Raw genomic sequence first — 12,693 nt, 5'->3', positions numbered from 1 at the left:
TTCTGCTAATGTTGTGTTATGGTGAGCATTGCTTCTGAGCATGCGTGTTTGGAGTTTTGTCCGATGGACTTGTGTACACACGATTGGATAATCCGACAACACACAATTGTTGGCAGACAATTTTAAAGCGTTTTATCCCTCATTTGTCCGTGGAAAAAAAAATCACCCAAGATCCACTCCCCCACCAACCAAAAAAAAAATAAAAAAATGATACGCTCATATGCATAATTACTAAACCGCATGTTTTTTTTTTTCGATCCACTGTACCTTAGTAATCCTTAATGTTACTGGCCGCTTCCTCCATCGGGTAGTGTGCGGGTATTCCGTCACTTCCTCGATGCCGCAATGTCTCCTGGGAGCTTTTGTCATTGTTCCCAGGAGACATTGCGGAGGTCTGCCGCAAGTTATCGCGGGATTTAGAAAGTTCTTTCTAAATCCCGCGATAACTTGCGGCAGACCTCCACAGTGTCTCCTGGGAACAATGACAAAAGCTCCCAGGAGACATTGCGGCATCGAGGAAGTGACGGAATACCCGCACACTACCCGATGAATCCATATACAGGAAGCGGCCAGTAGCATAAAGGATTACTAAGGTTCGCCTGCCCCTGACAGTGACTCGAGCTGGGCATCGCCGCTTAGTGAAGGATTGGCTCGGGCAGCTCGGCTGCTCTAGTCCTGCAAATGGAATTGCGTTCCTGCTGTGAAAAAAGTGCAGGGATGCCGTTCCCACGCGTTCCCGCAGGACTTGAGCCCTGAAACGGTCGGATTTTCTGACAACAGCCTGTCATCATGCAATTCCCGTCTGATCTGATCGTGTGTACGAGGCTTTAGGAACAGGATTCTCTGCTCTGATGAAACCAAGATTGAACTGTATGGTCTCAATTCTAAACATTATGGGTGGAGGAAACCAGGCACCGCTCATCACCTGCCCAATACCATCCAAACAGTGAAGCATGGTGGTGGTGGCAGCGTCATGCTGTGGGGGTGTTTTTCAGCAGCAGGGACAGGGAGACTGGTCAGGGTTGAAGGAAAGCTGACTGGGGCAATGTACAGAGATACCCTCTATGAAAACCTCTTCCACAGCGCTCAGGACCTCAGACTGGGCCAAAGGTTCACCTTCCAACATGACAACGATCCTAAGCACACAGCCAAGACAACACAGGAGTGACTTGGGGGCAACTCTGTGAAGGTCCTAGAGTGGCCCAGTCAGAGCCCTGACTTGAACATCTCTGGAGAGACCTGAAAATGACTGTCCACCAACGCTCCCCATCCAACCTGAAGGAGCTTGAGAGGTCCTGCAAAGAAAAATGGCAAAATCCAGCAAAGCTTGTCTTGTCATACCCAAAAACACTTGAGGATGTAATTGCTGCCAAACACTGCGTCATTGTGTTGAGCGGCGGAGACGCATTTACTTGGATACCACGCCATTGTCAGGATCATTCTGTGAGGAGATCCCCTATGAGAGCACAAGATAAAAAAATTTGGAGAAATTGGGACATCTGTCTGCACAAACCTCTGGCCCCTGTGTGCAATCCCCAGGGTCAGATGAATATTACGGCAACTAGAACCTGAAGGACGTAATTATCGTGGCTGGCTGTGTCCATGCTCTGTTGGTGTACCTTGGATCTGTTAGGAGTGGTGGGGATCCGCCTCGCTTTTGTGTCCTTTGGACATAGCAGGTGCATCTGTGCTGTCCTTGGGGGCTCGCTGGTCCAACCGTGAATTTCCATAATGATGTGTTTGGTGTGATCCCGTTCGGATACAAGCCCCCGACGAAGGGACGGACAGTATCCCGAAACGCATCAGTCTTTCTGGACTGCTTTTGGGAACCTATGTATTATCGTATCATTCATGCTTTTAATGTTGCACTTTTGTATATTTCTATAATTTGTTAATAAAACCATTATTTATATATTTTGTTGTTGCCCTTAAAGTCCCAACTGTTTTTTTTTTCCTCTTTTGATTTAATTGCTGCCAAAGGTGCTTCAAAAAAGCACTGAGTGAAGGGTCTGAATACATGGGATTTAGAATTTATCTAAAAGACCAAAAATGAACAAACATTTCTAAAATTCTGTTTACACTTTGTCATTATGGGGTACTGAGTGTACGTTAATGAGAAAAAAAAATGAATTTAACCGGTTGCCGACCGCCGCATGTATATGTACGTCCACAGAATGGCACGTACAGGCATATGGGCGTACATGTACGTCCCCGCCTTTCCGCGGGTCGGGGGTCCAATCGGGACCCCCCACTACATGCGGCGGTCCGATACCCGCGGGGAGCGATCCGGGACGACGGCGCGGCTATTCGTTTATAGCCGTTCCGTCGCGATCGCTCCCCGGAGCTGAAGAACGGGGAGAGCCGTATGTAAACACGGCTTCCCCGTGCTTCACTGTGGTGGCTGCATCGATCGAGTGATCCCTTTTATAGGGAGACTTGATCGATGACGTCAGTCCTACAGCCACACCCCCCTACAGTTGTAAACACACACTAGGTGAACCCTAACTCCTACAGCGCCCCCTGTGGTTAACTCCCAAACTGCAATTGTCATTTTCACAGTAAACAATGCATTTTAAATGCATTTTTTGCTGTGAAAATGACAATGGTCCCAAAAATGTGTCAAAATTGTTCAAAGTGTCCGCCATAATGTCGCAGTCACAGAAAAAAATCGTGGATCGCCGCCATTAGTAGTAAAAAAAAACAAAAAAAATTATAAAAATGCATTAAAACTATCCCCTATTTTGTAAACGCTATAAATTTTGTGCAAACCAACCGATAAACGCTTATTGCGATTTTTTTTTACTACAAATAGGTAGAAGAATACGTATCGGCCTAAACTGAGGAAAAAAAATGTTTTTTATATATTTTTGGGGATATTTATTATAGCAAAAAGTAAAAAATATTGCATTTTTTTCAAAATTGTCGCTCGACCGCGCAATTGTCTGTTAAAGCGACGCAGTGCCGAATCGCAAAACCTGGCCGGGTCCTTTAGCTGCATTTTGGTCCAGGTCTTAGGTGGTTAAAGTCCCAACTGGGGGTTTTTTCCTCTTTCGATTTAATTGCTGCCAAAGGTGCTTCAACAAAGCACTGAGTGAAGGGTCTGAATACTTAAGTACATGGGATTTTGACTTTATCTAAAAGACAAAAAATTAACAGACTTTTCTAAAATTCTGATTACACTTTGTCATTATGGAGTACTGAGTGTACGTTAATGAGAAAAAAAAATGAATTTTAACACATGTAGCATCAGGCTGCAACATAACATTGAAAAAAGTGAAAGGGATCTGAACACTATATAAATGCACTGTAGTCACCTGGCACCGTGAATCTAGTGTTGTGCCACTGTGATGCACTATTTGGGTGCCACACAGCAGATCCTGTGCCGCCATCTCGGTCCTCTTTAGATGGCTGCTTCTTCCAGGCCCTCTGACTGCTCGGTGTGCCAATCCTGCAGCCTCCTGGGAGATGTGATGCGAGTATCCCATGAGGCTGGAGAACCAGATGGCATGTCTTTCTAGCCTAGGCAGAATTAGTGTTTTTGAGGAGAGGGCTAAAAAAAAAAAAGAAATTCGTTTGGGTGGGCTTGCCTGTGTCAATAGGAACCGATATTCCAGCACCTGCAAGACTTCACAAGCCCGAAGAGGTCATGGGGTGAATAAAAGAACAAGATAAAAAGGGGGGGGGGAGTAATGTTAAGAAAGGAGAGGGAAGTTTTTGGGGGCAATACCCGGTGATGTACCATCGAGCCTTTGTAACTGCACACCCAGGGCCAGTGCTCCCGCTAGGCAGCTGCCTAGGGCGCGCAGCTACAGCTGCCGACTTCCCTCTAGTCTGGCCGGGGAACACGAGGGGCTGAAGTATGTCCAGTGGGCACAGCAGAGGAGGTCAGTGGGGAGTGGGACGAGGTGGGTATAGCTGAGGAGGCCTGAGGCCAGTGGGGATCTGGACGAGGCAGGCACAGCTGAGGAGGCCAGTGGGGACCTGGACGAGGCGGGCGCAGCTGAGGAGGCCAGTGGGGACCTAGACGAGGCAGGCACAGCTGAGGAGGCCAGTGGGAGTGTGGATGAGGCAGGCACAGCTGAGGTCAGTGAGTCAGTCATTAGTAAGACCTCATCTGGAATATGCAGTTCAGTTTTGGGCTCCAGTTCTCAAGAAGGATATTGGGAAACTGGAGAACGTGCAGAGAAGGGCAACCAAAGTTTGCTGTTTTCTTTTTTGCCTTCCTCTGGATCAACTGTGGGTATAGAATTGGGTATATGTGATTGTACGATATTATTATTTTATTTGTTATGGTTGAACTTGATGGACTTGTGTCTTTTTTCAACCTGACTAACTATGACCTGGACAAGGCGGGCACAGCTGAGGAGGCCAGTGGGGATCTGGACGAGGTGGGCACAGTTAAAAAGGCCAGTGGGGACCTGGACGAGGCAGGCACAGCGGAGGAGGCCAGTGGACAACAACAAAAACCTGGGGAATGCCCAGGGAAAAACCAAGCCTACTTACCGACCAGCTTGCAGAGAAGCAATTAACCTGTCTACAGTATGCGTTAAAAACAGGGGTTCGGTCCGCACGCATTTGCAAACGCATGCGTGAGCCACAGAGCCGCGCCAAGGCACCCTGCAATATCTGTGGTCCTAACACTAAACAATGAGCGTCCCCACAGTGGAGGCACATGCATTTTAATGGATAGACAGGGGCAGGTGAACTGAAGGGAAGCCACCCCTCCTTTAAAGGTACAAGAGCACACCAAGCACCCAGCATGTAGCACAATGGCTGCAAAGGTGTTGGTGCACTGATGGACCAATATAAACACCACAGGAGGAGGAGGCCAGTGGGGACCTGGACGAGGCAGTCACAGCTAAGGAGGCCAGTGGGGAGCCAGATGCAGCTGAGGAGGCTAGTGGGGAGCCGGACGAGGCGGGCACAGCTAAGGAGGCCAGTGGTGAGGCGGGCACAACTGAGGCCAGTGGGGAGCCGGACGAGGTGGGCAAAGCTGAGGAGGCCAGTGGGGATCTGGACGAGGCAGGCACAGCGGAGGAGGCCAGTGGGGACCTGGACGAGGCAGTCACAGCTAAGGAGGCCAGTGGGGAGCCAGATGCAGCTGAGGAGGCTAGTGGGGAGCCGGACGAGGCGGGCACAGCTAAGGAGGCCAGTGGTGAGGCGGGCACAACTGAGGAGGTCAGTGGGGAGCCGGACGAGGTGGGCAAAGCTGAGGAGGCCAGTGGGGATCTGGACGAGGCGGACACAGCTGAGGAGGCCAGTGGGGAGCCGGGTGAGGCAGGCACAGCTAAGGAGGCCAGTGGGGAGCCAGATGAGGCAGGCACAGCTGAGGAGGCCAGTGGGGATCTGGACGAGGCGGACACAGCTGAGGAGGCTAGTGGGGAGCCGGATTAGGCAGGCACAGCTGAGGAGGCCAGTGGGGACCTGGATGAAGCAGGCACAGCTGAGGAGGCCAGTGGGGACCTGGATGAGGCAGGCACAGCTGAGGAGGCCAGTGGGGACCTGGATGAGGCAGGTACAGCTGAGGAGGTCAGTGGGGACCTGGAATGAGGCAGGCACAGCTAAGGAGGCCAGTGGGGAGCCGGATGAGGCGGGCACAGCTGAGGAGGCCAGTGGGAGTCTGGACGAGGCGGGCACAGCTGATGAGGCCAGTGGGGAGCTGGATGAGGCGGGCACAGTTGAGAAGGCCATTGGGGATCTGGACGAGGTGGGCACAGCTGAGGAGGCTGGCAAAAACAGGTCTCCAGACAAAGGCAAAACTATCCTGCCCGGTGAGTCTGCTCTGTCTGACACTGTTCTCTGTTGTAGTCACCCACGCCCTGGGCACACCCTATATTTGTGAACAAACTGCATTGAAAATAAAAGTCATCGCAAAAGTAAAATGTATGTATTTACACAAACCTTTATTTAATTTTTCTTATAGTACTGCTGTATTTTACAGCACTTTATGTACAACACTGAACCATTCATATCAAACCGTGAACCAAAGAAGCTTACACTTCTAATGCCCACACCAAATGCACACATATAGAGAAGCCAAAACAACTTAGCAGCAGGCATTTGTATTGCAGGACCAAAAATGAAGAGTAGGCGGAACGGATAAAAATAATTCATTTGCGTGCGCCTGAACTCAAGACCCCGCCCCCCCCCCACTTCTGTAAGGCAAAGGTACTAATGGTTTAGGCACAGACCTGGTCATAATGCAATGCTTCCTTTAGAACATTGTGCATCGCAATGTTGGTTTGCACCCAGCGCATCCAGACTGTAGCGATTGCTCACCTGGAGCAGCATCTTACTTTTTTGAATCTTGTGCATCAATGGACTTCTATACTACTCGCCATCCCAACTAAAATGTTTTAAATAAATTCCCTTTGTTTTTAAAGAAGTAGAAAAAAAAATACTACAAGCTGTGTATCCGATGTAATTAAAGTGATTGTCTTTACGCTTTCTGTAATTTTACCCCCCTGGGACACTGCCCCCCCCTGTAGGTAACACATGATAATGAGCACATATTTAAAGCAAAGCATCAAAACAGAAATGAAAACAATCCCCCCTCCCCCCCAGGTCACGTTCATTAAATACAAACAGTAAAATACTTATTTTTAAAACGTTAATTTCTTCAAGTTCAGCCATGTGAATGCCCCATTTGCTTTCTTCCTTCTGTTCGCCTACTGTGTGACGGGGAGCAACTTGATGACATCATCTCCAGTCCATCCTCGTAAAAGGACTACAAGTCCCACAACTCAACTCTAGTTGCAATAGTCATTACACCCTTCCTCTTTTGGGGCGTAACAAGTGCTGCCTTGACACCCCCAAAAGAAAACAGGGCTACAGTGAGAAGTAATGTAATATGGATGTCCATCAGTGTTGGGCATTACTGGGTGTGAAAACATAGAACGTCCACCACTAGCAGTGGGATAAATCGGTCACTACTGTAGTCTGGAGAACTACAGATGATGTCTAAAGCCGGTGACTTGTCGTTAAGGTTCCCCTATCGAGATGGTTCCTTCAAGGACTGCGCAGGCGCAATCCTCGACGACGGAAATCTCCGAACCTCGCCCGGCATCCAGGCTCATTCTTTAACATCCCCGTGGATTGGAGGATGTTAAAAAAAAAAAAAAAGAGCCAGGAGGCCGAGCGAGCCTTCCAAGCGAAGCGAGGACGTGAGGCCGACTGGCCACTTTCCTCAAAATCCACGTCACCCTGGATGCCGGCCGAGGTTTGGAGATTTACGTCGGCAAGTTTGCGCCAGCGCAGTCCTTAAAGGAACTTTCTCGTTAGCCGGAACCATATCGGCAGATCAGATTGCGCCTGCGCAGGAACTTCCACGTTAGCCCGGAACCAGCTCGGCAGATCACCGGCCTTACACCTGTAGATTTCCGCTCTCGGACACGAAAGAATCAATATCGTTCGTCTGAATATTCAACCACTTCAGGTCAGCTCCATAAGTTTTACTGCTACAGGGCGGCACCTGTGCACAGGATCTCGTGTGTAGACAGTAGTACCTTGGATTACGAGCATAATTCATTCCAGGAGAATGCTTGTAATCCAAAGCACTCACATATCAAAGTGAGTTTCCCCATAGAAGTCAATGGAAACAAAGATAATTTGTTCCGCATTGACTTCTATGGCATGCAATACCGCATGTAGCCAGAGGTGGGGGGCGCCGCCGGAGAGCCTTGTAAATAGACAGGCTCGGGAACTGAGTATTTCCGGAATTGCTTTGAACCATTCCAAGTGTCACCGGCGCCCCCGCACCTCTGGACAAATGCGGTACTGCACACCTCATTAGCTTGAATTCTGCAATTCTGCGAGACAACACAACACTTGCAAACCGAGTCAGGATTTAAAAAAGAAAGTTGCTCCCCTTTCAAAAATGCTCATTAACTGTGTTCCTCGTAAACCAAGGTTCTACTGTACATACATGATCTGGCTCTTCTGGGTAAGGCGGGGCATGCATATGGGGGTTCGCTCCCGCAGTAATCGCCCAGCGGCGGGTACCGTGGACTCCATCTCCACCAGCACCCTCCGATGATCTAGCAGAACGGCAGTCTGCCTATGTAAACAAGGCAGATCACTGGTCTAAACAGGAGGGAAGGCATTGATCCCGTGTCTGCAAAGTGGGGGACTAGGATCCATGTCTTCCACTAGTAAAAGCCCCTCCCACAATGTACCAAAACACTGGCTAGGCACATAATTACCCCCTTTAAATCGCTCCTGATGTTAACCCCTTCCCAGCCAACGTCATTAGTAGTTTCAGTGCATATATTTTTTTTTTTTTAGCACTGATCACTATATTAGTGTCACTGGTCCCCAAAAAGTGTCACTTAGTGTCCAAAAGTCCCGCTATAAGTCAATGATTGCCGCCATTACTAGTAAAAAAATAAATAAAAATATCCCATAGTTTGTAGACGCTAAAACTTTTGCGCAAACCAATCAATACACACCTATTGGGATTTTCTTTCTTTTTTTTTACCAAAAATATGCAGAATACATATTGACCTAAATTCATGAAGAAATTTTTTTTTTTTTTTTTCAATTGATGTCAGTTGCTACTACTGCAACTGACGATCACTTTAAAAGCTTCTACAATTGCTTTGTAAAAATGTTGCTGTTCAAACTTCTCTTATACAAGCTGAAGCCTGTGAAACAGGTCTATAGGCTTTTTATACTGGACACTGCCCACTGTGTACCAGTCCAGTCCTCCAGTGTTAGCGCTCCCTATAGCAGTGTTTCTCAACTCCAGTCCTCAAGGCACCCCAACAGGTCATGTTTTCAGGATTTCCCTCAGATTAAACAGCTGTGGTAATTACTAAGGCAATGAAACTGATCAAATCACCTGTGCAAAATAATGGAAATCCTGAAAACATGACCTATAGGCTCATAGAGGACACCGTCACCACTGTGTACCCGCTCAGTCCTCCAGTGTTAGCTCTCCCTATAGGCTCATAGAGGACACCGCCACCCCTGTGTACCAGTCCAGTCCTCCAGCATTAGCTCTCCCTACAAACCGTCTCACATTCTCATGTTTACAGATGACTGCCCAGTGACATCAAAGCATCAGTACAAATGTGACTCTTAAGCCTCGTACACACGGTACGATTGTTGGTCAACTGGGCATCTGATTTTTGTCAAAAGGGCATGTGCCGGAATCTTGTCTTGCATACTAAAGGTACACAATTGTCGTGCCACAAACACGAGCGTAGTGACGTACTACGAGCAATTTCAGCTCTTGAGCGCCACCCTTCTGCTAATTTTGTGTTTGGTGAGCATGGATTCCAAGAATGCGTGTTTGTACTTTCAACTTGTGTGACGGATTTGTGTACTAACCATAAGAAAATGAGACGTGGGGCCGTTGTCCACCAAAAACTTACTAGCCTGTCATCCAACATTTGTTGGCCCAAAATTGGACGACAATTGGCAAAAAGAAGCGGAATAACAGCCAGATTTTAGGACAACAGTCTATCAACAGACTTTTTTTTTTTTTTTTACTAGTAATGGCAGCAATCAGCGACTCTCTGCCCATCGCCGCCGCCCACCTCACAGCCTGTCAAGTCTCACTCTCCGGGCCCCGACTACTCCTGGGTGGGGAGCGGAGGAAGATCACTCCGCCAGGGAAGGCAAGGAGATAAGCAGGCAGGCGGCTGGCCGGGACTTGAGCCAAGGCAGAAGAACACGTGAGTGGAGCTCAATGGGCATGCGCCCAAAACTGAAGAAATATTCCCTCCGCTCCGACCAGCACATAATCATCAGAAAGGGGCACAGATAATGGGAAAAAAAATAACCCTAATTTAAAGCTAGTAGGACCGGCAGAGCGGGTGTGCAATTCTATTTTTTCTTTTCTGCACTGACTTCCTTTGAAATTGCCCAAGCCCCTGTTCAAATCCAATCCGGGGACTGTCCCCGGGACCAGGGATGTCTGGTCACCCTACTGTAGAGTTGGTGTGGAAGGGTGTTAATGTGAAAAATAGGATTTTTGTACTCACCATAAAATTCATTTCTCTGAGTTCATGGGCGGACACAGCAGCCTTTGACCTTAGGGTTATATCCGCTTCCTGGAAGGAAGCGGATATAACCCTAAGGTCAAAGGCTGCTGTGTCCGTCCATGAACGGAAGAGAAAACATGCATTTAAATTGGCTGAATCTGACCTGCTTTGCTTTTTTTCAGGTGTTTGGATTACAAGCAAAGCAGGTTAAACACAACCTCTGAACGGTCATCTCTCCTCCTTCACTGGAGGAGATGAGAAGCTTCTGATCTGCATCTGACAAGACTTTCAAATGCAGGAAGGCAATACCAAGGTACAGAAGCCATTAAAGATGAAGTTTAATCTTCTTAGAATTTGCCTGGTTTTCTCCCTGTTCATCACCATGCTAATACATATTTTTTTTTTTAATAAAAGCTTTTGTTTTTATTACATATATTATTTTAGACACAGTGGTGTCATCATTGTGTCTCTGTGCTTCTCTACACAATGCAGGATCTGGCTGGTGGGGAGGGGCGATCAGGGTGCTGTACATAGTTTGCTGAAAACATCACAGCAACCTGCCTCACTCCTCTCAAGAACCTTCAGCAAGCATCTGTCTATTCAGCCTTTAAAAATAAAAGCACATTTACTAGGAAAGCTTATCCTCTTCTACAGTGGAACCTCGGATTACGTGCATAATCCGTTCCAGGAGAATGCTCGTAATCAAAAGTACTCGCATATCAAAGCGAGTTTCCCTATTGATGTCAATGGAAACTAAAATAATCCATTCCGCATTGACTTCAATGGCATGCAATACCGCATGCGGCCAGAGGCGGCGGAGAGCCCCAGGAAAAAGCTGGAAAAGACCAAGGACAGCTTGGCAAGGCTCGGGAATGTAGTATTTCCGAACGGCTACGATCTGCGCCGTTTGGCTCCAGCGCCCTATCGCCACCTCAGGCCAAACGCGGTACTGCACACCGATTTGCCCTGAATCCTGCTCGTGTTGCAAGACAACACTTGCAAACCGAGTTAGGATTTTTTTCAAAATAACAGCACTCGTATTGCGAAACGCTCGTTAACCACGTTCCTCGCAATCCGAGGTTCCACTGTACATCTTTTGTCCTTAGAGCAAAGTTTTGTAACCCTGAAGATGTGTGCTAATGTGCTTTACAAACGACAGCTGGAAAACCTGCTCTGGTGCAAGAACACAGGAGCATGAAAAAGGCACTGACTGATCAATCAGAACACCCCACCCGCCCACCATGTATTGCCTGTATGAGACCAACTAACGGCAACAACTCCAAACACACCACACCAAATGTTCACAATTATGAAATTCCCACAGTAATTGAACATCAAAGCTCAGGTGTCCAACCCGCAGCCCAAGGGCCACGTGGAGCCCTTTAGTGTTTGAAGTGTGGCTCCCAGGCCCCTGCAGTCAGTAGAGAGAGCATTGATGTGTAAAGGACCTTTAATATCAGTAATCTAGCCGTTTCATGTAACACATGGGTGTCCAAACCTGTGGCCCTCCAGCTGGTGCACAACTACAGGAACCATGAGGCATTGCAAGGAAAGTCCATTGAGACTTGCAAAGACAGAGGCATGATGGGACTTGTAGTTCTGCAACAGCTGGAGGGGCACAGGTTGGACCAGTGTTTCTCAACTTCAGTCCTCAAGGCACCCCAACAGGTCATGTTTTCAGGCTTTCCATTATTTTGCATAGGCAATTTGATCAGTTTCACTGCCTTAGCAATTACCACAGCCGTTTCATCTGAGGGAAATCCTGAAAACATGACCTGTTGGGGCGCCTTGAGGACTGGAGTTGAGAAACACTGGGTTGGACAACCATGATGGAACATGTCACCCAGTCTCCAATGGTCTCCTAAAGCACGACTTCAGTCCCCAACCACTCCTGTAAGCCAGTCTGACTATTCCCTCTCAAGTTCAGGCAGGAAAGTCTTTTGTAGCAATGTATTCAAAAGGGGAAAATGAAAAAGGTTGGTTTCCCCAAAGTGCGAACCGCGAAGAAGCCAAGTTCTTGTAAGGCCTAGTGGGATGGTAAAATATTTAATGTAATGAGCAGCAGAGGCGCTCTGCATCGTCCCGCTCGCCGAGGTCCAGGGCAGAGGACAAAGATGACAGGTCCGCAGGGGAAAGGTCCAGAAACAGCTGCAATTGGGTTCGGAGGTTCTCGATGTGCTTAGATTTCTGCAGCAGAATCTCATCCAACTTTTTCACATATTCTGGAAAATCCTGAAAAAGAAATCGATTGCATTATATTAGGCTCCAGAACAGTCTGTGCCATCAATAAGGTCTGTACAGTTATAGAAAATATTGTTAGGAAAGCGAGTCTCACTCTCCTACCAACCCGTGCCAGGTTTTCCTAGTAGCCAGCGGGTTGCTCCATCTACCCAGCCTTCCTCCTCTGCTGGATTGGCCATAGGCCACATGCTCCTGGCTGCCCCTCTTTGATTAGCTACTCTTCTCTGGCACCAGGTTTAAAACCATCACAAGCTACCTAGCTCCCTCACTTTCTGCATACTGTGTTACCCAACTTATCGGTTTCTCATTGCTGACCACTGCTTTGCACCCAAACTATTGTTTTTTTGGTTGCCACATGAATTTTGACTTCAAGCGGTTTATTGAATTAGAATTACCCACTGCCTGTCCTGACTTTAGAATGGTCTACTGCAGGGGTGGCCAACCAGTGGCCCGCGGAGCCCTCTGA

The 12,693-nt window shown here is 48.0% G+C and overlaps 1 protein-coding gene across 1 annotated transcript in view; it reads right to left on the bottom strand.

Moving 5' to 3' along the window:
- Positions 1 to 12,016: 12,016 nt before the first annotated feature.
- The window catches only part of KIF24 (kinesin family member 24), a 70,844-nt gene continuing 70,167 nt past the window's right edge, over positions 12,017 to 12,693 (bottom strand). The window contains exon 13 of the mRNA XM_040336032.1: positions 12,017 to 12,218. Coding sequence (XP_040191966.1) covers positions 12,033 to 12,218 — 186 coding nt within the window. The 3' untranslated portion in view covers positions 12,017 to 12,032. The remainder of the gene's footprint in view (positions 12,219 to 12,693) is intronic.

The sequence above is a fragment of the Rana temporaria genome, chromosome 1, assembly GCF_905171775.1.
Source record: "Rana temporaria chromosome 1, aRanTem1.1, whole genome shotgun sequence".
Taxonomy (NCBI): Eukaryota; Metazoa; Chordata; class Amphibia; order Anura; family Ranidae; genus Rana; species Rana temporaria.
This window is presented reverse-complemented; position numbering and strand designations above follow the sequence as displayed.